Source organism: Grampus griseus, assembly GCF_964374135.1.
Source record: "Grampus griseus genome assembly, chromosome: 14".
Lineage (NCBI taxonomy): Eukaryota > Metazoa > Chordata > Mammalia > Artiodactyla > Delphinidae > Grampus > Grampus griseus.
The window spans coordinates 62,561,656-62,587,832 of record NC_139008.1 but is presented as its reverse complement, the minus strand read 5'-3'; the positions used below and the strand labels follow the sequence as shown (position 1 = coordinate 62,587,832).

The window sequence follows — 26,177 nt, the reverse complement described above, 5'->3', positions numbered from 1 at the left end:
TCAATGACAGCAGAAAATGGGAAAACCTGCAAATAGGTGAAAACTAAACAACACTCTCTTAGATCAAAGAGGAAGTTGAACAAGAATTTTAAAGGTACCTTAAACAAAAGAAAAAAAAAAGCCAAAATTTACGAAATGCAACAAAAGCAGTACTAAGAAGGAAGTTTAGAGTGATAAATGCCTACATTAAAAAAAAAACAAACCCTCAAACAAACAACCCAACTTTACATCTCAAGGGACCAGAAAAAGAACAAACTAAGCCCAAGTTAGGAGAAGTAAGGAAATAATAAGATTAGAGCAGAAATAAATTGAAAAGAGAATGTGAAAAAATAGGAAAAAAAAACCCAGAACTGTGTTGGTTTTTTGAAAATACTGACAAGCCCTTAGCAACACTAAGGAGAAAAAGACTCAAATAAATAAAATGTGAAATAAAAGAGGAGACATTACAACAGATGCCTAAGAAACAAAAAGGATCATAAGGGTCTATTGTGAACAATTATAGGTCAACAAATTGAATAAAAAGGAGACTGAATCAGTAATCAAAAACCTCCCAACAAAGAAAAGTCTAGGACTAGATGGCTTTAAAGGTAAATTCTAACAAACATTCAAAGAAGAGTTAATACCAATCCTTAAACTCTTCCAGAAATACAAGAGGGGACACTTCCAAACTCATTTTATGAGGCCAGCATCACCTGATACCAAAATCAGACAAAGATACCACAAGAAAAGAAAACTATAGGCTAATATCCCTGATGAACACAGATGCAAAAATCCCCAATAAAATACCAGCAAATTGAATTTAACATCTTGCTAAAAGGAGCATACACCAAGATCAAGTGGGATTTATCCCTGGGATACAAGGATGGTTCAACAAATGCAAATCAATCAATGTGATAAACTACATTAACAAAACGAAAGAAAAAATCACATAATCTTTTCAATAGACACAGAAAGAACATTTAACAAAGTTCAACATCCATTCATGGACTTCCCTGGTGGAGCAGTGATTAAGAATCCACCTGCCAATGCAGGGAACACGGGTTTGAGCCCTGGTCCAGGAAGATCCCACATGCCACGGAGCAACTAAGCCCGTGTGCCACAACTCCTGAGCCTGTGTTCTATAGCCCACGAGCCACAACTACTGAGCCCACGCTCCACGACTACTGAAGCCTGCACTCCTAAAGCCCGTGTTCCACAACAAGAGAAGCAGCTGCTATGAGAAGCCCGCACACTGCAGTGAAGAGTATCCCCTGCTCGCCACAACTAGAGAAAGCCTGCGCACAACGAAGACCCAATGCAGGCCAAAAAAAAAAAAAAAAAAAAAAAAATCCATTCATGATTTAAATTCTCAAAAAAAAAGTATAAAAGGAACTTACCTCAATGCAATAAAGGCCACGAATGAAAAGCCCACAGTTAACATCATTATTTCTTGCTAATCAAAAATATATGTGCTCTACCTCCTATGCTGCTGGTGGGAATGAAAACTGGTGCAGCCACTATGGAGAACAGTATGGAGGTTCCTCAAGAAACTAAAAATAGAGTTGCCATATGACCCATCAATCCCACTCCTGCGCATATATCCAGACAAAACTATAATTTGAAAGGATCCATGCACCCCTATGTTCATAGCAGCACTATTTACAACAGCCAAGACATGGAAACAACCTAAATGTCCATCGACTGATGAATGGATAAAGAAGATGTGGCAAATACATACATGTGTGTGTGTGTGTATCTGTGTATACACACACACACACACACACACACACATATACACAAAATGGAATATTACCCAGCCATAAAAAAGAATGAAATAATGCCATTTGCAGCAACATGGATGGATCTAGAGATTATCATACTAAGTGAAGTAAGTCAAAAAGAGAAAGACATATAACTGTATGATATCACTTATATGTGGAATCTAAAATACAACACAAATGAACATATCTACAAAACAGAAACAGACTCCTCACAGATATAGAGAACAGACTTGTGGTTGCCAAGGGGGAGGCAGGGTGGGGGAGGGAAGGATTGGGAGGTTGGGATTAGCAGGTGCAAAGTATTATACATATGATGAATAAACAACAAGGTCCTATTGTATAGCACAGAAAACTATATTCAATATCCTGTGTTAAACCATAATGGAAAAGAATATGAAAAAGAATATATATATATGTATAACTGAATCACTTTGCTGTACAGCAGAAATTAACACAACACTGTAAATCAACTATACGTCAATAAAATTTTTTTAAATATATATGTGTTCTAAATTTCCCTTCCTAGGAAGCCAGAGTCCAGACTTTTTGCCTTATCTGATATGTGATGTGAAGCCAGGGCAGAGGATTACAATCTCTTATGGTTATCAAGCCAATTAAATCTAAGAAGTTACTCCAGTTCTTTTGAAACAGAATCCTCCAATCTTAGCAGAGAGACACTGCCCTGGGGAACTCAAGGGCTCCATGAGAGCTCAGGTTGCAGAGGAATGAAAAGCAAATGCTGAAAGACTTCAATACCCTTTTGTTCCAAAGTCTCAAACCAATGGAGCAAGTAGACACAAAAAACAAACAAACAAAAAGACATAACAACAAAGAAAATACTCACCCTAGCGGAAAACAACATTAAAAAGTAACAAGAAGCCACAGAGTCACTGAGCACCTAAAAGTAGGTACAAGGCACTGTGGCACAAACAGTCCCTTCCTTCCATTTACCAAGTCCCTGCTTTGTGCTAAGCACTTTACAAACACTGACTTGCACGATTCTGGCAACTATAACTAACTACCTGGGGATTTCTATCACCATTTCCCAGATGATTGCCAATTAACCTGAGACCCTGAGATTATATAACTTGCCCAAGATCAGAATGTACAGGAACAGGTATGCTCTTTTCAGGCAGGTGAGTTGCATTAAAAGATGATAACAATGGCAGCTAACATTTACTGGATACCGATTATGTGCCAGGCACACTTCTAGGTTCTTTTCATGCAATAACCCAGTTAATCAATTAATCTTGACAACAATCCTATGAGATAGAGACTCTTACTATTCTCATTTCAGAGATGAGGAAATTGAGGCTCAGAGAGGCGGTATAACACTAGTTGGGTCAGGATTTATACCCAAGCAGTCTGACTCCAAGGCCCATGCTCTAACCAGTACAGAAATCAGCTCACTACATTGAACACCTACTATATGTCAGGCACTGTGCCAGCCTCACAGAATGCACACCCACGAGGAGCTTTCAGCCAGCTGGCGGACAGAGACAAGTCATCAGCCAATGGCAATACTAGGTCCCAGATGCAGATGCTATGGAGGGCCTAGTCTCTTGTCCTATCAGTTAAGAGGCTAAGAAGTACACAGGACCAGCAACAAGCCCAGTCTTAGAGGGATGGGGTGCAGATCTAAGAACTCAAGCCTACCCAGGGCCTGAAGGGAAAGGAGAGGGAAGAGAGAAGTGTTCCAGAAAGAGCAAAACACAGGCACGAAGGCCTGGGGCAACCATAAGGGGTTTATGGCAGGTGAGGTGTAGGCTGGTGCTTCTCAAACTTTACTGTGCATATAGATCACCTGGAGGGCTTATTAAAATGCAGAGTCTGATTCCGCAGGTCTGGGGTGGGGCCTGAGATTCTGTATTTCTAACAAGCTCCCAGGTGATGACAACATTTCTAGTTCACGTGAGTAGCAAGCATGACTAGGTCTGTGTAGACAGGAGACTGGAAAACGGGTAAGGGATACATCACACAAAAGCCACACTGAGGAGTTTGGGCTTTCTCCTTAGTGCATTGGGGAGACACTGAAGAACTTTAAGTAGGAAAGAGATACATCATATCTGCAGTTTTAAAAATGACTCTGGTTACCAAGTCCGCGTGCGTATGTGTTCGGGGGAAAGGTGTGTGTGTGCAGCACGTTTCTGCTCCAGAGACATAGTAATGTCCAGCCCTAGAGAAATTACCTATAAATTCTTGGTCAGATGTGAACAGAAGCAGCAGCCACGTGGGGAAGCAGAATGGGAGGCAGTGGTTCTGAAACTTGAACAGGCAAGGAAATCACCAGGAGGGATTATTAAAACAGATTCCTGGGTCTAACCCCCAGAATGTCTCTTTCAGTAGCTCTGGAGCAGGGCCTGGGAATCTGCACTTCAAACAAGTCCGCAGGAGATGCTGGTACTGCTGGTCTTGTCTTGGGATAACACTCTGAGAACCACTGGTGTAGTGGAAAAAGCACAGGCTTTGGGGGCCATACAGATATGAATTCAAAGCCCTGACCCACCACTTCCTAGCTGTGTGACTTTGGGCACGTTTTTTAAACTCTTTGAGTCTCTGGTTTCTTATTTGTAATAAGAAAATAGTAATACTAAACTCATGGCAGGGCGGTTGAGTGATGATGCTGGTAAGGATTAAGTAAAGTACACAGAGTGTGTGCTTGATAAGGCAGAGTGGCTTTGCTCTGGGTTGCATCGGAAGGCAGGACCAATGAGTGCACTGCAAGGAGGGAGATATATGCTCAATCTAAGGAAACTTCCAACAAGAGAGTTATCTAGCTAAGGAAAAGGCCATAACCATGAGCAAATCAGAGAGAAGGAGGTGACCAAGGAAGGAGGTGAAAGGGGATATCCCTACCCTAGTGAGGAGAGTGAACCAGAAGCCTCATTACCTCCCATAAAACTCAAGAAATTCATGATTCCCTTGAAAATATGGGACATTCCATCAACCCAAGCAACCTAAAGGTTGAACAAAACAAGGCAAAGTTCCACCCAGAGTTGGGTTCCATAAAGACATCTTTTGGAACTTCCCTGGTGGCGCAGTGGTTAAGAATCTGCCTGCCAATGGAGGAGACATGGGTTCAAGCCCTGGTCCGGGAGGACCCCACATGCCGCAGAGCAACTAAGCCCGTGCGCCACAACTACTGAGCCTGCGCTCTAGAGCCCGCGAGCCACAACGACTGAGCCCACGTGCCACAATCACTGAAGCCTGCGCGCCTAGAGCCCGTGCTCCGCAACAAGAGAAACCACCGCAATGAGAAGTCCATGCACCACCACGAAGAGTAGCCCCCGCTCACCACAACTAGAGAAAGCCCGTACGGCAATGAAGACCCAACGCAGCCAAAAATAAATAAATAAATTTAAAAAAAAGACACCTTTTGAAGAACCTCAGAGTCAAGTAATCCAGGAGGCCAGAGAGGGGAAGTGACGTGTTCACACAGCAAATTATCTGCAGAGTAAAGGAAGTCCAGCTGTACCAAACCTGGCAGAGCTGAGTGATCAGAAGTTTGTCCCCACTGTGGGAGCCAAGCTGGGAGATAATTTGGATACCTCATGATTAGAGGTATCCAAAGAAGAACCTGATGGCACAGATTAATTGCTTTTTGTCTCCCTTTACCCTCCCTCTCTAATTCTTTTCCTCTCCAATACTTTGTCTTCCTTGCCCCTCCCCCAATTCAATGCTTTACTACCAACAAACAAATCACTCTAGTCAGTTTCACACTTATCCTTTACTTCAGGATTATTTTGAAAAGAAAAATAATGAAGGCATACTAGTTCTACTAAATATTAAAATACAGAGCTATCCAAACTGGTATTGGAGAAGACAGAAAAGACTTCAACGTAGAAACTGAAATAAGAGCAGTATCAGAAGAAAATATAGCTATACTTTTAAGCAATCTTGACATGGAAAGTTTTCTAAGAAGAAAACAAAATCCAGAAGCTATTAAGAAAAAGAATATAAAGGAAGAAGGAAGAAAATGAAAAAAAAATCACCATAGAAAAAGAAAAAGACAATTTGAATAAAAATATTTCCCACACACCTGACAAAGGGCTAATTTCTTCAATACACCAAGAGCTCTTACAAACCAATAAAGGACAAATAACCCATAAGGATAAGAATGGGCAGTTAAGGGCTTCCCTGGTGGCGCAGTGGTTAGGAATCCGCCTGCCAGTGCAGCGGACATGGGCTCGAGCCCTGGTCTGGGAAGATCCCACATGCCGCGGAGCAACTAGGCCTGTGCACCACAACTACTGAGCCTGTGCTCTAGAGCTCGTGAGCCACAACTACTGAAGCCCGCGCGCCTAGAGCCCATGCTCCGAAACAAGAGAGGCCACCACGGTGAGAGGCCCACACACCACAGAGAAGAGTAGCCCCCGTTCGTCACAACTAGAGAAAGCCCACACGCAGCAATGAAGACCCAACACAGCCAAAAATAAATAAATAAATAAGAAGTATTTAAAAAAAAAAAAAGAATGGGCAGTTTAAAAGTTCAAATGGTCAGACACAAAAAGATGCTCAACATCATTCATAATCTAAAAACTGTAAATGAAAATAATGACATCTTTTTCACCTTTCAGAGTCAAAGTTTAAAGAAAATCTGAATACACTAGATATAGGTAAATTTGGGGAGGGCAATTTAGCACAATATATACTTAAATGGAAGGTAGAATTATTATGAAATACTGCCAACATAAGATATTAAGTTGAAAAAAAAAGATGCACAGCAGTGTATGTATAGCATAATATCATTTGTCTAAATAAATTTGTTAAAAGAATGTACCAAAGCCAAAGACATCACAAGAAAAGGAAACTACAAATATTCCTCAGGAACAAAGACAGAAAAATCCTTCACAAAATATTAGCAAATTGAATCCAGCAACATATAAAAAGGTTTACACATCATGGCCAAGTGGGGTTTAGCCCAGGAATGCAAGGTTGGCTTAATATCTGAAAATCAAATAATGTAATACACCATATAAATAGAATAAAGGACAAAAACTATACAATCATCACAACTGATGCAGAAAATGCACTTGACAAAATCCAACACACATTCATGATAAAAACTCTCAACAAACTAGGAATAAAAAAGAACTTCCTCAATCAGATAAATGGTAGCTTTGAAAAACCCATGGCCAACATCATACTTGATGAAAGACTGAATGCTTCCCCCTAAGAAGAGGAACAAGGCAAGGATGTCCACTTTTCCCATTCCTATTCAACACGGTTCTATAAATGCAAATAATGTGCACTAAAGCTAATAATTAAAGTCATCCAGATTAAAAGGAAAAAGTAAAAGTGCTTTTATCTGCAGATCACATATCTTGTATCTAGAAAATCCTAAGAAATCCACAAAACAACAACTAGAACTAATAAACAAGTTGAGCCAGGTCACAGACTACAAGATCAATATATAAAAATTAATTGTATTTTTACACACTAACAACAAACAATCCAAAAATAAAATTAAGAAAATATTGCAGGGACTTCCCTGGCAGTCTTAACTACTGGACCAGGTTTGATCCCTGGTTAGGAGTCTAAGATCCCACTTGCTGCACGGTGTGACCAAAAAAAGAAAAAAAAAGAAAAGAAAATAGCTCCATCCACAGTACTTCAAAAAGAATAAAATATTTAGAAATAAGTTTTCAAAAAGGACTTGTACACTGAAAATTACAAAACATTGCTAAGAAAAACAAAAGAAGATCTAAACAATTGGAGAGACATTCCACACTGGATTGGAAGACAATATTGTTAGGATGGCAATTTTCCCCAGACTAATCTATAGATTCAGTGCAATCCCTATCAAAATCCCAGTAGGCTTTTTTGTTGAAACTGACAAGTTGACCCTGAAATTTACCTGGAAGCACAAAGGACCTAGAATATCCAAAACAACTTCAAAAAAGAACAAAACTAGAGGATTTACACTACCAATTTCTAAGCAATTATAAAGCTACAGTAATCAAGACAGTGTGGTAAGGATAAGCATAAAACCCACTGGAACGTGGACTTCCTTGGTGGTGCAGTGGTTAAGAATCCGCCTGCCAATGCAGGGGACATGGGTTTGAGCCCTGGTCTGGGAAGATCCCACATGGCGTGTAATACACTAAGCCCGTGTGCCACAACTACTGAGCCTGTGCTCTAGAGCCCGCGAGCCACAACTACTAAGCCTGAGTGCCACAACTACTGAAGCCCACGCGCCTGGAGCCTGTGCTCCACAACGAGAAGCTACCGCAATGAGAAGCCCGTGCACCGCAACAAAGAGTAGCCCCTGCTCCCCGCAACTAGAGAAAGCCTGTGCGCAGCGACGAATACCCAACACAGCCAAAAATAAAATAAATTAATTAAGTAATTTTTTTTGTTTTGGTTTGGTTTTGTTTTTGTTTTGCGGTACGCGGGCCTCTCACTGTTGTGGCCTCTCCCGTTGCGGAGCACAGGCTCCGGACGCGCAGGCTCAGCGGCCATGGCTCACAGGTGCAGCCGCTCCGCGGCATGTGGGATCTTCCCGAACCAGGGCACGAACCCGTGTCCCCTGCATCGGCAGGCGGACTCTCAACCACTGCACTACCAGGGAAGCCCTAAATAAATAATTTTAAAAAACAAAACAAAAAAACCCCAATGGAACAAAATTAAAAGTCTAGAGATAAATCTTTGCATTTACAGTAAATTGACTCTCAACAAAGTTGCCAAAGCAATTCAATAGGGAAAGGATAGCCTTTTCAACAAATGGTACTTGGACAATTGGGTAACCACGTGCAAAAGGAACCTCACATCACATACAAAAATTAACTAAAAATAGATCATAGACCTAAACATAAAAGCTAAAATGATAAAACTTCTAGGAGAAAGTCTGTGCCCCTGGGTTAGGCAAAGATGTCTTAGATACAAAAGCACAACCTATATTTTAAAAAACTGATAAATTGAATTTCATCAAAATTTAAAACTTTTATACTTCAAAGATATCATTAAGAAAATGAGGACTTCCCTGGTGGTGCAGTGGTTAAGAAACCACCTGCCAATGCAGGGGACACGGGTTCGAGCCCTGGTCCAGGAAGATCCCACATGCCGTGGAGCAACTAAGCCCATGCGTCACAGCTACTGAGCCTGCGCTCTAGAGCCCACAAGCCACAACTACTGAGCCCACGTGCCACAACTACTGAAGCCTGTGCGCCTAGAGCCTGTGCTCTGCAACAAGAGAAGCCACCGCAATGAGAAACCCATGCACCACAACGAAGAGTAGCCCCTGCTCGCCACAACTAGAGAAAGCCTGCGTGCAGCAACAAAGACCCAATGCAGCCAAAAATAAATAAATAAAAAATAAATTTATTTAAAAAAAAAAAAAGGCTTCCCTGGTGGTGCAGTGGTTGAGAGTCCACCTGCCGATGCAGGGGACACGGGTTCGTGCCCTGGTCCGGGAAGATCCCACATGCCGCAGAGCGGCTGGGCCCGTGAGCCATGGCCGCTGAGCCTGCGTGTCCGGAGCCTGTGCTCCGCAACAGGAGAGGCCACAACAGTGAGAGGCCCGCGTACCGCAAAACAAACAAAAAAAAAGAAATGAAAATGAAAAACAGGCCACAGACTAGGAGAAAAACCTTTGTAAATCACATATCTGATAGGGGACTTGCATCCAGAATATATAAAGTTTGGCAGTATCTTTAAAGAGTTAAACATAAACTTACCATACTATCCAGTAATTCCAATCCTAGGCATTTACCCAAAAGAAAAGGAAATACATGTCCATACAATGACTTGCACATGAACGTTCCTAACAGCTTTGATCACAACAGTCCAAAATTGGAAACAACCCAAACACCCATCAATTGGTGAATGGATAAACAAAATGTAGTATAGCTGTACAATGGAATACTATTCAGCAATAAAAACTACCAATTCATGTTACAACATGGATGAACCTCAAAAATATTATGCTAGGTAGAAGCCAGATGTGAAAGTCTATGTACTACATGATTTCACTTACATGAAATGCCCAGAAAAGGCAAATCTATAGAGACAGAAAGCAGATCAGTGGTTGGCTGGCTGTGGGAACAGTGTTATTGGCTGCAAGTGTCAATCCCTTGACTGTAAGGGAATTTGTTGGGGTGACAGAAATGTCTAAAACTTTGTGTCATTATGAAGATGATTGTATAAGTCTATATGAAAAATTATTGAACTGTACACTTAAAATGGGTAATTTTATGGTGTTAAATGATACCTTCAAAAACCTGAAGAAAAAAAAATCAACTAGGGGGAGGTATAGACAAAACAAGTTTGGCAATATAATAGCAATTGCTGAAGTTGGGTAATGGGTTACAGAGGTTCTTTATACTATTTCTTCTACTTTTGTGTATGTTGGAAAATTTTTATAACAAAAGGTTTTTAAAAATAGACGTTTTATGTGCATAAAGATGTTCTGGAGAAACATTTTTTTAAAAATCAAAGACTACACCTGATGAATGGATGGTGGGGTAGCTGAGTGACTTTCTTTTCATTTATAGCTTTCATACTTTTTCCCAAGTATATGGATCACCTATATTCAAAATAAATACATTGACACTTTAAGAAGGGGAAGGCTGCCTCTGAAAATACATGGGCAAGTTCCCCCAAAGATGTGCAGAAAATGGGAGCTACAAGGTAAGAATGATGCAGAGGAGATTCTGAAGCCAGGTGTGTGGGTAACCAGACCAGATCAGTAATTCTTAATCTTGGGAAAGTGTTGCAAATCCCCCTAAGAATCTTAAAAAGCTACAGACGCTGCTCCCAGAAAAAAACACTCCGAAATGCAGAATCTGATGTATAATTCCAAGAGGATCAAAGGACCTAGAAGTTCACGGGCCCTTGATAAAGACCCCTGTACTGGATCCCATTCCAACTTTTGTGATTATCTGACTTAATTACCTCTGTAGCCCTGATAGCCTCATAGAGGATGTTTGACCCATATTTCATTTCTGTAAGGAAATTAGGGAGAAGCAAAGTACCTGCTTCTTGGGAAATTCCTTTATATCTTCCTTTAATTTTTAATTGATCACCACAGGAACTCTCACATGAGGTTCAGTTTGAAAAGCCAATTAAGTATTTAGGAAACATCTGCTGCAAGTTCAGAGCCATGAAAGGAGCAGAGTCCTAGGAGAGGTGAACCAGTCCATTCAACGTTATTTTGCTTGACTTGGTTTCCAAGTCACAAGACTGCAAAGGCAGCATGTCAAGGAACAAGGTGATGGCAATCTAGAAGCCCTTGTGCTGTAATCTAACACCCTATCACTGGCAAAGATATGGGTGACCTGAAAAGTTATAAAGCTCGAGAGGCCTAAGAATCAAGGTCTTGCCCTCCCTATCTACTTTATTCTTGGGGGCTGGGCACGCAGAAAATTTTCTCCGAAACAACAGCCCAATGAAGGACTACTAGGACCAAAAATCACCCCTCACCCCCCGCCCAAATTTGCACCACCCAGTTTGAAAGGTATGAACAATTAACTTCTTCCAAAGAAAATAGGAAGTTTCCCCTGAGAACTGAAAATTATTTCATTCACTCATATTTCTCTGTGGGCAGAAGTTAACCTTTTGTTTTCTGGAGCCCTCTGCCTTACAGTCGTCTTTCCCATAAACAGCATCACCTAGAGATAGAGTCTGGCCAATCTGAACAGCCTTCCTGGTTTCTATTCCATGCCTTTCCCGCTGCAAAAGCAGCACCTTCCCTTAAGAGTAAGCTAGATTCTTCTTTTTCCTTTTCAAAGATACAGTCACCATTTTAAGATTGCTCAGTAACTGCTCCCCAGGGCTGCGAAGAACAAAGAAAAAGGCTTTGGGGCACAGTTTGCAAACAGTTAACTGAAATCAGTTACCTAATCAGTTAAAGCTCCCTAAGAATTCAACCACACATGAAGGACAGCTAAAGACCTCAGGAAGAAAAACAAACAAACAAATGAACCAAAACAATCACACAAGCAAAAAAACCAAACCAGAACCAAATTAGCCACAGGAGACTGAAAATGTAGCCTTTATTTCAGAGCCCAAAGACACAGAATAGCTGTTGAGCAGAGACACACAAAAAGACTCAAAACTGTTCTTTGGGGGTAGGGAACAACCCACAGCAGGCTGTGGAAGTCCAGGTGAAACTAGTAACTACCCTCACCAAGCAAAAGACAACCAGACCCAAACCTTGAGGCTAGCAAGTGCAGAAATAAAACATAAAAAATGCACTGACCTTCCCTCTCCCCCTGGGTATTTGTAAAAGGACTCTCAGTTAGCCCAAGCAATAGGCTTAGATGGTTCGTCTCCTAAAGACTTCAAACCATGGAGTAGGAAAGTTACAGAGAGCTCTCTTTGCGCTAGGCATGTTCATCTCATATTTCATTTAATCATCACAACAATCCTTTGAGGAGAGTATCATCCTCATTTTAAGAATAAGGAAACCGGGCTTCCCTGGTGGCTCAGTGGTTAAGAATCCGCCTGCCAATGCAGGGGAGGTGGGTTCGAGCCCTGGTCCGGGAGGATCCCACATGCCGCAAAGCAACTAAGCCCGTGTGCCCCAACTACTGAGCCTGTGCCCTAGGGCCTGTGAGCCACAACTTCTGAGCCCACGTGCCACAACTACTGAAGCCCACGCACCTAGAGGCCGTGCTCCACAACAAGAGAAGTCACTGCAATGAGAAGCCTGCGCACTGCAACGAAGAGCAGCCCCCGCTCGCCGCAACTAGAGAAAGCCCGCGCGCAGTAACGAAGACCCAACGTAGCCAAAAAAAAAGGTAAAAATAAGGAAACCGATTCGGATGAAAAAGTTTTTTGTTTTTTGTTTTTTTTTTTTTGCGGTACATGGGCCTCTCACTGTTGTGGCCTCTCCCGTTGCGGAGCACAGGCCCCGGATGCGCAGGCTCAGCGGCCATGGCTCACGGGCCTAGCCGCTCCACAGCATGTGGGATCTTCCTGGACCGGGGCATGAACCCGTGTCCCCTGCATCGGCAGGCGGACTCTCAACCACTGTGCCACCAGGGAAGCCCGGATGAAAAAGCTTTAAAGATGTATGGTGGTGACAGTTGCACAATAATGTGAATGTACTTAATGCCACTGTACACTTAAAATAGCTAAAATGATAAATTTTATGTTATGTCTATTTTACCACAATAAAAAAATGTTTTTAAAGTAACAGGTTTAAAGAAGCAAATAGTTTTACCAAAGTCATAAAACCAATCAGAGTGTCAGATTCTAGCCCAGGTCCTTAGACCAAGCCTTAGTTTCTTCATTTGTAAAATGGGCTTTTGTAAGGATTAGACGGAATAATGGATGAGCCTATGGTTTATCAACTGAAATGTATCTTGTGAGCAGAAATCTCCCCTTCAAAGTTAGGTAACATAGGGGATTACCACACCTTTTCATATTGCTTTTGAATCAGAATGTCAAAATAGGAAAAATGTTATAGAGACCACCTCATTCAGGGGTTACAAGTTCAACCACCTAGAGGGGCCAGGCAAGTTACCTAAATGGTGAAGGAAGGAACAGGACACGAGGGAGTGGAAGAGAAAATGACAAACTGGGTCCTGCATGGGGAATGCTCCTGACGAGGGACTTGGGCCCAAATTTTCAAGAAAAAATGAAACTTTAGAGTTTTTGCAATGTGAAATCTCCCAATTATTAAATATTGGCAACTAATTAGAAAACATTTAAAGTCCTGTGCCTGCCAATCTCCATCCTCCACCCCCACCACCCCAATCAAATCCATATGAAGATGTGGTCCATAAACTGTCTATTTATAGCATCTGATCTACTTCATTAGAAACTGAGGCCCAAAGACGTTAAGTGACTTGCCAGGACACCCAGACTCCCTTCCAAACTGGCTTACGAATTCAGCTCCAATTTGTGATTTGATTTTGTTTTTTAAGAACTGCTAGTAGCATTTAGCATAGCCTCTGAATACAAAACCTTCAGACTTCAACCCTGGGAGGTCTGTCAGTTTAATGTTCGGGCATAGGTGAGAAATCATGGTAGGGGGCAGAGAAGGAAGCAATGAAGAGGAATGAGACGGAACCAAGAAGTCGCGGTGTCCCCAGCCGTGCCCCACTTGGGAACTACCAGTGTCAGCAAATGGTTCAGGGATCAAAGCAGGTTTGGGGTGGTAGGTGGCTCCTACCATTCGTCTATGGCCAGATGGCCCTGTTCATCCTGGGTCCTTCCCACCTTCCTGCCAGTGCCCAGAGATCAAAACTCAACCTTCTCCAACATTCTGTGACCTGCTTCTTTAATGCTGAGATCAAAGGGGAACTTTTGTCCAAGTTGTAAAAGAGAAACCAAGAGGCAACTTAATGCCATCTCTGCCTTCTCTGGACTTCCTGAGGGGATTAAGGGCACTCCTTTAAAGGGATTCCTCAGAGAAACACATTTGTACCAAGGCCTGGTGTCGGCGCCTCAGCTCCAAAGACGCAGTGACTCCTGCAGAACATGTGCCAGGTGGAGCAACTCGAGAGAGCAGACAACACAACCAACAGACAGCCGCTTGGGAAGACCACAGGGATTATGGTCATGAAAAATAAAAATCAATCTGATTTTATAGGCATATTAGCAAAAATCACCTTAAATACAAGTACTGTAAACCACAAAATTTTCAACCAAGACTTTAGAAATCCTCAAGTCTAAATCTTAATTTCACATATGACATGTGTTGAAACAAACCAAAAAAGCCAAAATAATCTGCCCCAGGCTACACGGTGGATCAGTGGCAGTGCTGGGACTAAGCTCCGGCTGCTGACTCCTGCTCCAGTGCTCTTTCCTCAATGGGCTGATGCCCATCCACATGTGAGGCCCAGGGGAGACAGCAACTTGTCACACACAGGACTGGTAGCAGAGTCCAGGCCTCCTGCCTCTTGTTCCAGGCCTCTATCATCCAGATTCCACCACTAAAAACGGCTCCTGTGCTTCTGACTGGGTTGGGGGGGCCAGTGCGGGATGGGACGGGGGGCGGGGGGGAACTGGCTAGCACTGCTTCTATCTGCTCAAAGGAACCTTGAGGTCATTCTGGCCATTCCCCTGCCTCTGGACTGGATCAAACCCAAGTAACCTCAAAACAGTGAGAACTGACCCAGCAGTTCCACTCCTAGGTATATACCCAAGAAAACTGAGAACCTATGTTCACGCAAAAACTTGTACACAAAATGTTCATACCAGTGTTATTCGTAACAGCCAAAAAGTGGAAACGATCCCAAAGTCCATCAACGGATGAAAGGATAAACAAAACGAGGTCTATCCATACAATGGAATATTATTTGACCATAAAAAGGAATGAAATATTGATACATGCTACAACATGGATGACGTTTGAAAACATTATGCCATGTAAAAAAAAAAAGTCAGATACAAAACACCACATATTGTTTGATTCCATTTATATGAAATGTCCAGAAAAGAAAAATCTATACAGACAGAAAGTATATTAGTGGTTGCCAGGGACTGGTGGGAAAGGGGGAGTGGGAAGTGGCTGCTAATGGGTTTCTTTATAGGGTGATGAAAATGTTCTGGAAGTAGATAGCAGTGAAGGTTACACAACTTTGTGAATATACTAAAAACCACTGAACTGTAAACTTTAAAAGGGTGAATTTTATGGTATATGAATTATATTCCAATAAAAAGGGAAAAAGATAAAACCTAAAACAGTATAAACAATGATTATGTGAGAGAAATACACAGAGTTTTATTCTCCAAATGGAGGTTTCTAGACTCCTGAGATGCCTACAAATGCATTCAATGGACATTTCCCAAGTTCCATGAAAATAATATTCCCCAAAGCATATTCCATATGATCAAGAGTTCCATAAGGAGTGAGACATGAGCCTGCTTCTGACCTCAGACCCAGCTAGATCAACTCAGTATCCTGTAACTTTATAGAGTCGCCTAAATCCAGGGCAGGAGGAAGGCAGGAAAACTAGAGAGCTTCAGTTTACACCAGCCACCTACTCCTATGCTGCAGGAAGTTCAGGAAACCCCATTGTGCTAACACAGACCTGGGAGGTGGCAGCCAACCCCTGGGGAAGAAGAACCAATCACTAAGGAGGGGAAGGGGGAGAAACACATAAATACCACTTGAAACTTGCGTCCACAACCCTAACTTGCAAAACAAAAGAATAAACCAAAACCCAGCATGTTCCCACGGTCACTGAATCTATTAGCTCACTTCCTCTTTCCTTGTATGACTTGCCTCAAAACCCAGATACCCCAAAGCAGATCCACACACTTCCATTCCCAACAGCTGTGCAACAACCTATGTGTACGAGGGTGTGGGGACTGTTCTGACTTGCGTGTAATAAAGTGCTTAATACAGACCAAGCTCAAGTCCATCTGCCCACTCTGCCTGTCACACATATCCCCCTGTAATAAACTTGCTTCCATGCCTTTTCACCATTGCATCAAACGTGAAGTTTCTCACGTGCACTCTTTAAAATGGCCTCTGTGGGTCACTGTATACATTACATCCTCAGTTTCTTGAAATCAGTTACAGTATTCATGAAAGCACAGGACGACACTCCCAGGTGACACAACAAACACGAAATCACTGTGCTTTCCACTGTCCTTAGAATAAAATCCAAACTCCTTTCCATTGTTTCTCTGCAGGCTGAGAACAAGCCGGCTCCCTTAATGTAACGTTCTGGAGAGGATGGGAAGGCGAAGCACCTAACAGAACAGTCTTTCAAAATGCAGTCCACAGACTGTAAACTGTAGACTACAACCCACCACAATTATAGGCATGCTTCTAGAAACACAGCTCTTCCTGCCTCTCTGCCATTTCCTCTTGTATCATTCTCTGCACCACACCCTGACTCCTCACCATGTTTCAGTCCCTCCAGCCTTCTATGTTCCTCAAACATACTCTTTCCCACCTTGGCCCTTTACGCTTGCCATTTCCTTTACCTGGAACACTCTTTGCATTGCTAGTTCCTTCTTGTCAATCAGGTCTCAACTCATGTCACTTTCTCTGAGAAGACTTCTCTGACCACTTAATGCAAAGCAGGTGCATCACCCTGTCACCCCCAATCACTACCATTTCACCTTGCCATCTTCACAGCACTTACTACTACCTGACACTACCTTGTTCATGTATTTGTTTACTTACTCACTGCCTGTCTCCTCAGACTAGAAAGGCTCCACGAAGGTAGGGACCTTGACCCTCTAATTCACCAGAACATCTCTAGGTCTTGGCACAGAGCAGGCCCTCAAATATTTGTTGATTAAATAAATGTGTACCAGAAATATGTTAACTTATTACCTCTTAAAAACCTCAGAACAGGGCAGGAATTTCCCAGTGCAATGCAATAAATGCCATTTTATTGAACTTTTGTAAAAGCGGGTGTGACTTTTCCTGTTAAGTTCTTATGCCATTCTTGTTCTGAATGTGGCCCAGAAAAAAAATGCGTTTCAACATACCACTTTGGGGATTTTTATCAGGCAAGACTGTGAAGACTTTTACCTGACCTCTGAGGTTCTAAACAAGGAATCCCTTTATTAAACAAAAAGGATAATTTATCAGTTGGTTAACAGAAGGAGGGAAATTTGTTATCAGCCAATATCCTACCCTTGTTTGGAGAAAATCAACACCAAAGAATTTAAACAACAATCTTCTTTACTAAAGTCAAATGCCCTTTGTGTGCACTCCCAGGATGCAATTATCTGCTGAGGAAGCAACATACAGGAACACCCAGACAATCACTCTGGACTAAGTGACTTAGTTTTGGTTCTGGTCTCTTGACAAGCAGAATGTGAGCCGAGCTTCTGGAAGAAGAAAGGGCCAGTCCTTCATAGATCTACTTCCAGCGTTCTGTACCAGAAGCCAGCAAGTTCTGACCCACTTTCCAGGCACAGCTTATCCACATACCCTTATTCACACACAGGCTTCATCCTGTAGGGGCACGGGAAGGGGAGGGGGGCAGGCGGGGCTGGTACAGTGTTTTTCGAAACGTAGTTACAGACCATCTCGATCATAATCGCTACAGTGCTAATAAAAGCGCAGATTCCTGGGCATCATCTAGCCCTAAGGAATTAGAATCTTTGGAAACTGCATTTTTAACAACCTCCAAGCACACACCCCGAGTCTTATGCACAGTTAAGTTTGAAAACCAGTGGGATAAAAGCTCCCTATGAGAGAGGCAGGGAGTTGAGAGAAGACAGGAGAAATGATTAGGGAAGAATCTGGGGATGGAGGATGGGGGGGGCCAAAGGCATGCTTCCGGGTATCGGCAGTCAAGACAAGTGCGCGGTGGAAACAGCTGAGGGTACAGGTGAAGACAGGGCTCTGGAAAAGATCTGACACAGTATTTGGGCTGGAAGGTTGGTCAGAGGTGAGGACGCATCCGCGGACTGGTCAAGACAGTGGGGAGGCGGAGAGAGCAGGGTCTGGACGTGAGAGGGAGGAGCGAAGGTGGGAATAACTGGGGGCTCTTCAGAGAGATCAGGGCTGGAAAGTGAAAACTGGGAAATGGGAGTCACAGGATGCGGAGACCAAAGCCAGAATAGGAACCGACGGAGGCGGTGTTTGAGACCTTTCCTCCGACCCAGTGCCTCCCCCAAAACTTCGGGCCTTGACAAGACTGAGTGCGGGGCAAAGGCCGGAGAGGGGGAGTTTGGGGGAGTCAAGTCCTGTCAGGGATGTCCCTCAGGCCTGCACTAGGAGTCCCTGAGGTGGCTCGGGCCAGGCATGGGACGCCGGAAAGTCCTGGGATCTCCCGGAGGGCCCCGCTCCATCTCCGGCTCCCGGAGCCTCCTTCACTCACCATCGCAGCCGCCATCTTGGATCCACGTGTCGTCGTAGTGACGTCAGCGGAAGTAGTGTTTCCCTGGTTACGGAGTTAAACTCCGCAAGGTGCTGCCTGCCTTCAGTTGCTCCTTTCGTGGCGGTGAGTGGAGGGGCAAAGAAGACTTAGCTGCTGATCGGTAGCTTGGTCTGGGGAGTCAGGTCGCTGATTAGGTGAAAAGAGAGAATGGTGTAACTACGGGAGCCATGTTAACTCCTGGCAGAGCCTGCTCCTCCCACTCTTGACACTGCATTGTGGGTAATAGAGGTGTGAGTAAACGCACTTGTTTTGTGGACTCCATTTTTACTATTGGCAGGAAGACCCGTTGCCAGGGTTACCTGAGGCCCCTGATATGGGTGAGTGGGATGGGTACCAGGGCTCTATTAGCAGAATAATTTGTAATTATATATTTAATTACTTGCTTGAATATCCTATATCCTCTCCAATAAAATATAATTCCTATGTGGGTAGGATCCTGCCTTTTATTTAACCTCGCTCTGCCTCATTCTTATCTGTGAAATGCAGAGGGGATGATTATAATACCTTCATCATACGTTTATGATGAGGATCCAATGACATAATGTTACACACTATTATTCAATAAATAATTGTCCTTAGACTCTTATGTATACTCCTTCTGGCATATGTTAGGTGCCCAACACAATACACTAATTAAATGAATGAAGGAAAAGCAGCATCTTTAATGGAGGGAAACATCTTTGAATGTGGACTTAACCATGTGCTACTTACCTAAGTGTGGGACTCGAGGCAAGTCACTCATCGTTCCTAAGCCTCAGTTTCCAGTAGCTGGAAAAGGAGACCCAAAGAGTTGTGGAGTTAAAATTGGGAGAGACCTGAAAGTTCTCTTGGTCCATGTATCACTGTAAGGTGGATACAGTACCAGTGCTATCTGCAACTGTTAGGAAAAGTTGTAAAAAAAATAATAATGGTGGGACTTCCCTGGTGGCGCAGTGGTTAAGAATCCACCTGCCAATGCAGGGAACACGGGTTCGAGCACTGGGCCGGGAAGATCCCACATGCCGCGGAGCAGCTTAACCCGTGTGTCACAACTACTGAGCCCGCGTGTGGCAACTACTGAAGCCCGCGCGCCTAGAGCCCGTGCTCTGCAACATGAGAAGCCTGCGCACGGCAAGGAAGAGCAGCCCCTGCTCGCTGCAACTAGAGAAAGCCCATGCTCAGCAGCAAAGACCCAACACAGCCAAAAATTAATTAATTAATTAATTTTAAAAAGACAAAAGAATAACAATGGTTAATAATAATAATCACTTACTGAACATTTGTTGTGTGCTGCAGCATTTAGCATTATGCTAAAACTATTCATAAGACTCTCTTATCTAATCCTACCTCTTGGCAGGGGGCAGTTGAACTCTGTTGCCCACCTACAAGCACCACTATGGTGGATTGCCAGACAAAGAAGGCTGCCAACAAGTCTTCCCATCTTTTTGTGAGCATACTGTTTCTCCCGCCAAGAGGTAGACGCTTGTTCTCTTCCTTTTGAATCTGGCTGGCCACATCATTTGCTTTAGCCAATAGAATGTGGTACAGATGACGCTGCCAGTTCTGGGTCTAAGCCTTAAGAGACTTGGCAGCTTCTGTTTCCATCATCTTGGGTCTAAAGATGTGTGGCTACCCAGCTGGAGAGCCACATGGAGAGGGAGAGAGGCCCAGGCATCTCCTCAAGTTACTCTGGAAATTCTAGTTGAGCACTAGGCATACAAATGGAGTCATCATGGACATTCTAACCCTAGCTGAACTGCCAACAGAATACAGCCACATGCATAACCTTATCTGACACTACATGGAAGAAAAAAACTGCCCAGCTGAGCTCGGTTGTTTTAGATTTTGGAGTGGTTTCTCATGCAGCAATAGATAATTGAAACATACACTTATTAACTCTTGTGACCCACACAACTATCCTGAAGAAGAGCACAACAGATAAATCCCCAAGGGGGAAGAAGTTTGAGAGACTGGGGGGGGGCGAAATTTGCCAGAGTTTCATAGCTAGTAAGCCATAGGTTCCAAACTTGCAATCAGTTCTCCTGGAGCTTGAATCCTGGGTGTTTCCCACCATTTCTGGATGCCTGAAGAAGGATGACTGATAAGGACCAAAGTTCCGTGAATGGCATATTCCTCAGTATTTCCATTTTTCCCCTCATACTTTCTGTTTTTCCCATAGGGCTTTCATGACCCAGTCTCCTTTAGTAACATACATACATCAGAATCTTGGAGTAAGACTGCTTGGGTTTAGATCCCATCTCTGTCACCCCCCAGCTCCATGGTATGGGCAAATTTCACTTTTCCCTTAATTTTTTTTATTGTAAAATATACATCACATAAAATTTACCATTTTAATCACTTTTAAGTGTACAATTCAGTGGTATCAAGTACATTCACAATCTTGGGCAGTCATTACTACCCTCCATCTCCGGAAACTTTTCATCATCCCAAACTGAAACTCTGTACCCATTAAACTCTAACTCTGCATTATACCTTCCCCTCAGCCCCTGGTAACCACTATTCTACTTTCTGTCTCTATGAATTTGCCTATTCTAGATACCTCATATAAATGGAGTTATGCAATATTTGTCCTTTTGTGTCTGGCTTATTTCATTTAGCATAATGTCTTCAAGTTTCATTCATGTTGTAGCATGTATCAGAATTTTATTCCTTAAGACATTTGGGTGGTTTCTACCTTTTGGCTATTGTAAATAATGCTGCTATGAAATATCTGTTCAAATCCCTGCTTTCACTTCTTTTAGGTGTACACACAGAAGTGGAATTGCTGAATCATATGGTAATTCTATGTTTAACTTTTTGAGGAACTGGTATACTATTTCCCACAGTAGCTGTATCATTTTACATTCCCATCAGTTATGCACAAGGGTTCTAATTTCTCCACATCCTCACCAACACTTGTTATTTTCTGTTGTTGTTGTTATATTTAATAATAACCATGCTAATGGGTGTGAAGATGGGCAAGTTTTTTAACCTCTCTAAACCTCAACTTCCTCATCTGTAGAGCATGGATCATAAAAGACCTTACCTCGTAGGATGGTTATGTGGGCTGAATAAGTTAATATATGTCAAAAGATTAGAATAGTGCCTGTCACATGGTAAGTGCTATATACATGTTTGCTGTTATTACTTTGAGGTCAGTAGGCCTGCCTTTTTATCTCTGGAATGGTGGAAACATTAAGATAAAGATAAGTTGAGAAACTTGGACAACGTAACCCAGCAAATCAGAAGGGGGATAAGGCTTGACTCAAATCCATTGAGTCAAGTCCATGCCTCCGTTGTACATCCAGATAGACAGACAAAACCAAACCCAAACTAGAGGGGTCTTATAGGAGCATCGAGGCATGTAGTTCCAGACACCTGCAAAAATGCTTCTCCAAGGAAAACTGGAGGGTGGGGCTGGGCTTAGAGGAAGCAAATCCGATCCTTAGATATCTCCAAGGAAAAGGATAGGATGTATTAATCTATGTCCTTCTCACAGTGGTGTCAGTTATCTATTGCTACATAACGCACTACCCTAAAACTTAGTGGCTCAAAACAACAATGATTTATTATTTCCCTTGATTGTGTAAGTTGGCCATCTGGGAAATTCTGATGGTTTCAACTGGGATCTTTCATACGCTCTCATCTGACAGCTTAACTGGGGCTGGAGGGTCCAAGGTGGCCTCATATATTTGGGAGGTTGGTGCTGACTATCAGAAGGGCCTCTCTCTCCACATCGTCTTTCATCCTCAACAAGGGCAGCCTAGGCTTCTTCACATTGTGGTCTCAGGGGTCCCTGAGGGTGAGAGCAAAAGCTGCTAGCCTCTTCCTAATGCCTAAGCTTCAGAAATCCCATAGCATCAGCTCTGTCACAATCTGTTGGTCAAAACAAGTTACAAGATCAGTCCAGAGTCAAAGTGGGAGGGGATCACACACAGGCACGAGTTCAAGGAGGCATGATTCATTGGGGGTCATTTTGTCACAAACCATGGCGCAATCCTTGCCTAGGCCACCCTCCCCTCTCTCCCCTGGGCATCTGGGGTGATTTTTTTCTACACTCACTCTTGTCACCTCTAATATCTATTTAACCATCAAAGTCATCTTTTAAAAAACAAGAATCAACTGCTTCTTCCCTGTTTAAAACTCTCGAATGATTCCCACTGTGGTAACAGAAAATCCCAAGTCCTCACCATGGCCTGCAAGGGCCTTCATGATCTGGCCTTGACTCCTACACTGTCCCCTTTACTCACCAGGCTCCAGCCACACAGACCTACTTGGAACTTGCCGAGCTCATCTCTATCTCAGGGCCTTTGTACTTGCAATTCCTTCTCTCTGGAATATTCTTCTCTCAACATTTTGTGTAATTAGCTCCTTCTCATGATTAGGTCTCAGCTCAACTGTCACCTCAGAGAGCTGTTCCCTGCCCCCCCAACACAGTTGGGAACACACACACGTACACACACACACAGATACTTTGGTTATTTCTTATTGTCCTTCTTCCATGAAAGCCTACACTGGGTCTATGGTGTTCCCAACTGTGTCCCTATTAAGTATGTGCTCAAAAAAATATTTGTTGAATGCTTGCATTATGAATTAATCTTAGGCCTCACTCTGTCAGTTGGGAATAGATCCGGCTGCAAGGAAGACACACACCGCCCCCCTGGAAAATAACAGTGGCTTAACAAGATGAACACTTACTTTTCTCTGTCTTAGTTTGCTTTTCTCCAGAAGCTGACTCTGAGACAAGGATTCAAGCAAAAGTACTTTATCTGGGAGGTAAAGGGATGCCAGAAGGCAATGGTGTGCAGAAGCCAGCTTCTACTGTTTGCAAGAGCTGATGGTTAAATTCTCAGAAATTTTGTGAGCCAGTTGTTGAATACGGGCATTATTGAAAATTAAATTATATACATTTAAAATTAAATAAGTGGTATTAAAAACAAAAGTATGAAATATTCAAAACTCATTTCCTAATAATTTTACTAGATTTTATTATTTGCTAAGCTCTTGATTTTATTTACATCTATTTTATGTGTATGACAGAAATACTGTTATTTCATGTGCTGCTACACATCTCTTCCCAGCTCTGTATTCAGTGACTTTGGGTTGGTAGCAGAGACAGTTTATCCATTAACACAGTAGGTACAGTGCCCAAGGCCCAACATACTTTTAGGGTCCACAAAATGTTTAAAAGAAATTAATTCCTTTTAAAATCAGAAGGCAAGGGCTTCCCTGGTGGCGCAGTGGTTGAGAGTCCGTCTGCCGATGCAGGAGACACGGGTTCGTGCCCCGGTCTGGAAAGATCCCACATGCCACGGAGCGGCTGGGCCCGTGAGCCATGGCCGCTGAGCCGGCGTGTCTGGAGCCTGTGCTCCGCAACGGGAGAGGCCACAACAGTGAGAGGCCCACATACTGCACAAAATAAAATAAAATAAAATCAGAAGGCAAAAATGAACTTTGGCGTTGAAGTAAAAGTTTTCATATGTAATATTAGCATATTTTTTAAAAAGAGCTTATTTACTTATTTATGTATGTATTTATTTATTGGCCACGCTGCGCAGTTTATGGGATCTTAGTTCCCTGACCAGGGATTGAACCCAGGCCCCAGCTGTGAAAGCACCAAGTCCTAATCACTGGACTGCCAGGGAATTCCCAGTGTATTCATTTTTATATCAATGCAGCGGTTGACTGCAATTTATATTCAATACAATTTATGTTTATAAATAAAAATATTTATATTGATATTTATAAAATGTATATTTTATGAAGGAAGTGTCCTACAAAGGCAAAACTGCCTAAGCCCCATGAAAGCCACAATACAGTTCTGGATGGTAGCTTAAAATTGGCCATGGTGGGGATATTTACACCACAAAAATCAGCAAATGCTACAAATCAGGACTTGAATTTTTGCTTTGTTAGCAAAAATTTTCTGTAAAGGGACAGATGGTAGATATTTTAGGCTTTGCAGACCATGTGATTGTGTCACAACTACTCAACCCCGCCTTGTAGTACAAAAGCTGCTACAAACAGTAAATAATGAGCATGCTGTGTTCCAATAAAATGTAGTTTGCCAAACCCCAGCTTAGACTTAAAGTGATGGAGAAAGTGTCAGTTATGCAGACTAAACTTTCAGAATATCATGTCTGTAGCTGTTACATTGTGATTAGCACAAAAATGTGATAGCATTTGAAACTCTTACTTTATTCAGCAAAGAAGTTGCTCATATCATTGAATAACAAGTGAAGTTCTGATGTACGCCTTCATTATTTCATTTTCACCTGATTCGTGAATATACATGAAACTATCAACCCACATTCGTGTTGGAACTATACTTGGAAAGCATATGTTGTCAAGCAAGTTACCATCGTGGTTAACTGAAGCTTAATTCTGTGGGGAAACTCTGGGAAACAATGCAAAACACTCACCTCAGTTATCCTACCCAAGGGGCAAGGGAGCTGGGGGATTTATACACCACCTCCCAAAAGTCATTAGTTGAGGACTGATCCCACAGGGTGTTAATTCCTTAGAACTTTTGGCCTTCTGGGAACACTGGTAGCTGAAGCTTTTTGCAGTTTTAGAAAAAGAGCTCTCAGGCACAGTGATGCAGATGACAGCTAAAAATCCAGTCCACTTTAAGGGATACCAACAGTGCCTGTCACACCCTGTAAAGTTAAAAGTCTGGGGAGGACTGTCTTAGCTGATATGGCAGCTGTGCCTCAAATATCTTCAGGGAATCAAGCTTCATCCAGCTTTGTCATCCCTAGAATTAATTTATTTTCCTCAGGGTCCAAGCTTCCAGCTAAAGCTCTAGCCTTCACATGTACATTCTAGGCAGAAAGATAGAGGAAGAGATGAAAAATAAGAGGCAAAGAGACCACATCAGTTGTCTTTTAAGAAAGGAATTTGGAAGATGCTACACCACACTTCCACTTACAACCCATTGATCAGGACTTAATCACGTGGCCACACTTTGCTGCAAGAGTGGGAAATGTAGTCTTCATTCCAGGGAGTTATGTGTCCCTAATAAAAATTCTGTTTCTCAGAATTCTACTTCTAGAAGAAGGGGGAACATAGATATGGGGACAACCAGCAGTCACTGCCAACCCCCCAAAGGGAAGGGATGCAAACAGAATGCAAACTGTTATAGCCTTATGTCAGAACATATTGTGACAAGGACAGACACGTGACAAAATTGAGGGCCCAGGGGGGTAATGAGGAGAAAGTTTTACAAGTCACAGGGAAGAGAGTGAAACAAGTGCTTTCCCTATATTTAAACTCAAAGCTATAACTAGAGAAAAGATTGAAACAAGTCATTAACATCTTAGAATGGGCACTTTACCCATGCCTTCTTTGCCATCTTCTGGGGAGGAGTGCGTGCCGTTTTCCCATAAAATGGGTGGCACAAATCTATCCCCATATTTATTTAATAGACTTTATTTTTTAAAGCAGTTTCATGTTTACAGAAAAATGAGTGTGAAGTACAGAGTTCCCGTATACTCCCTCATCCAGCCCCCAGTTTCCCCTATGATTAATATCTTGCCTCAGTGTGGTACATATGTTAGCATTGATGAGACAATAATGATACACTATTATTAACCAAAGTCCATATTTTACATTAGGGTTCACTCTTTGTGTTGTA

At 42.6% G+C, this 26,177-nt stretch overlaps 1 protein-coding gene across 1 annotated transcript in view; it reads right to left on the bottom strand.

Moving 5' to 3' along the window:
• The window catches only part of TM9SF4 (transmembrane 9 superfamily member 4), a 56,553-nt gene extending 37,957 nt beyond the window's left edge, over positions 1 to 18,596 (bottom strand). The window contains exon 1 of the mRNA XM_082671303.1: positions 18,503 to 18,596. Within this exon, the coding sequence (XP_082527429.1) occupies positions 18,503 to 18,517 (15 nt within the window). The 5' untranslated portion in view covers positions 18,518 to 18,596. The remainder of the gene's footprint in view (positions 1 to 18,502) is intronic.
• Positions 18,597 to 26,177: the final 7,581 nt, after the last annotated feature.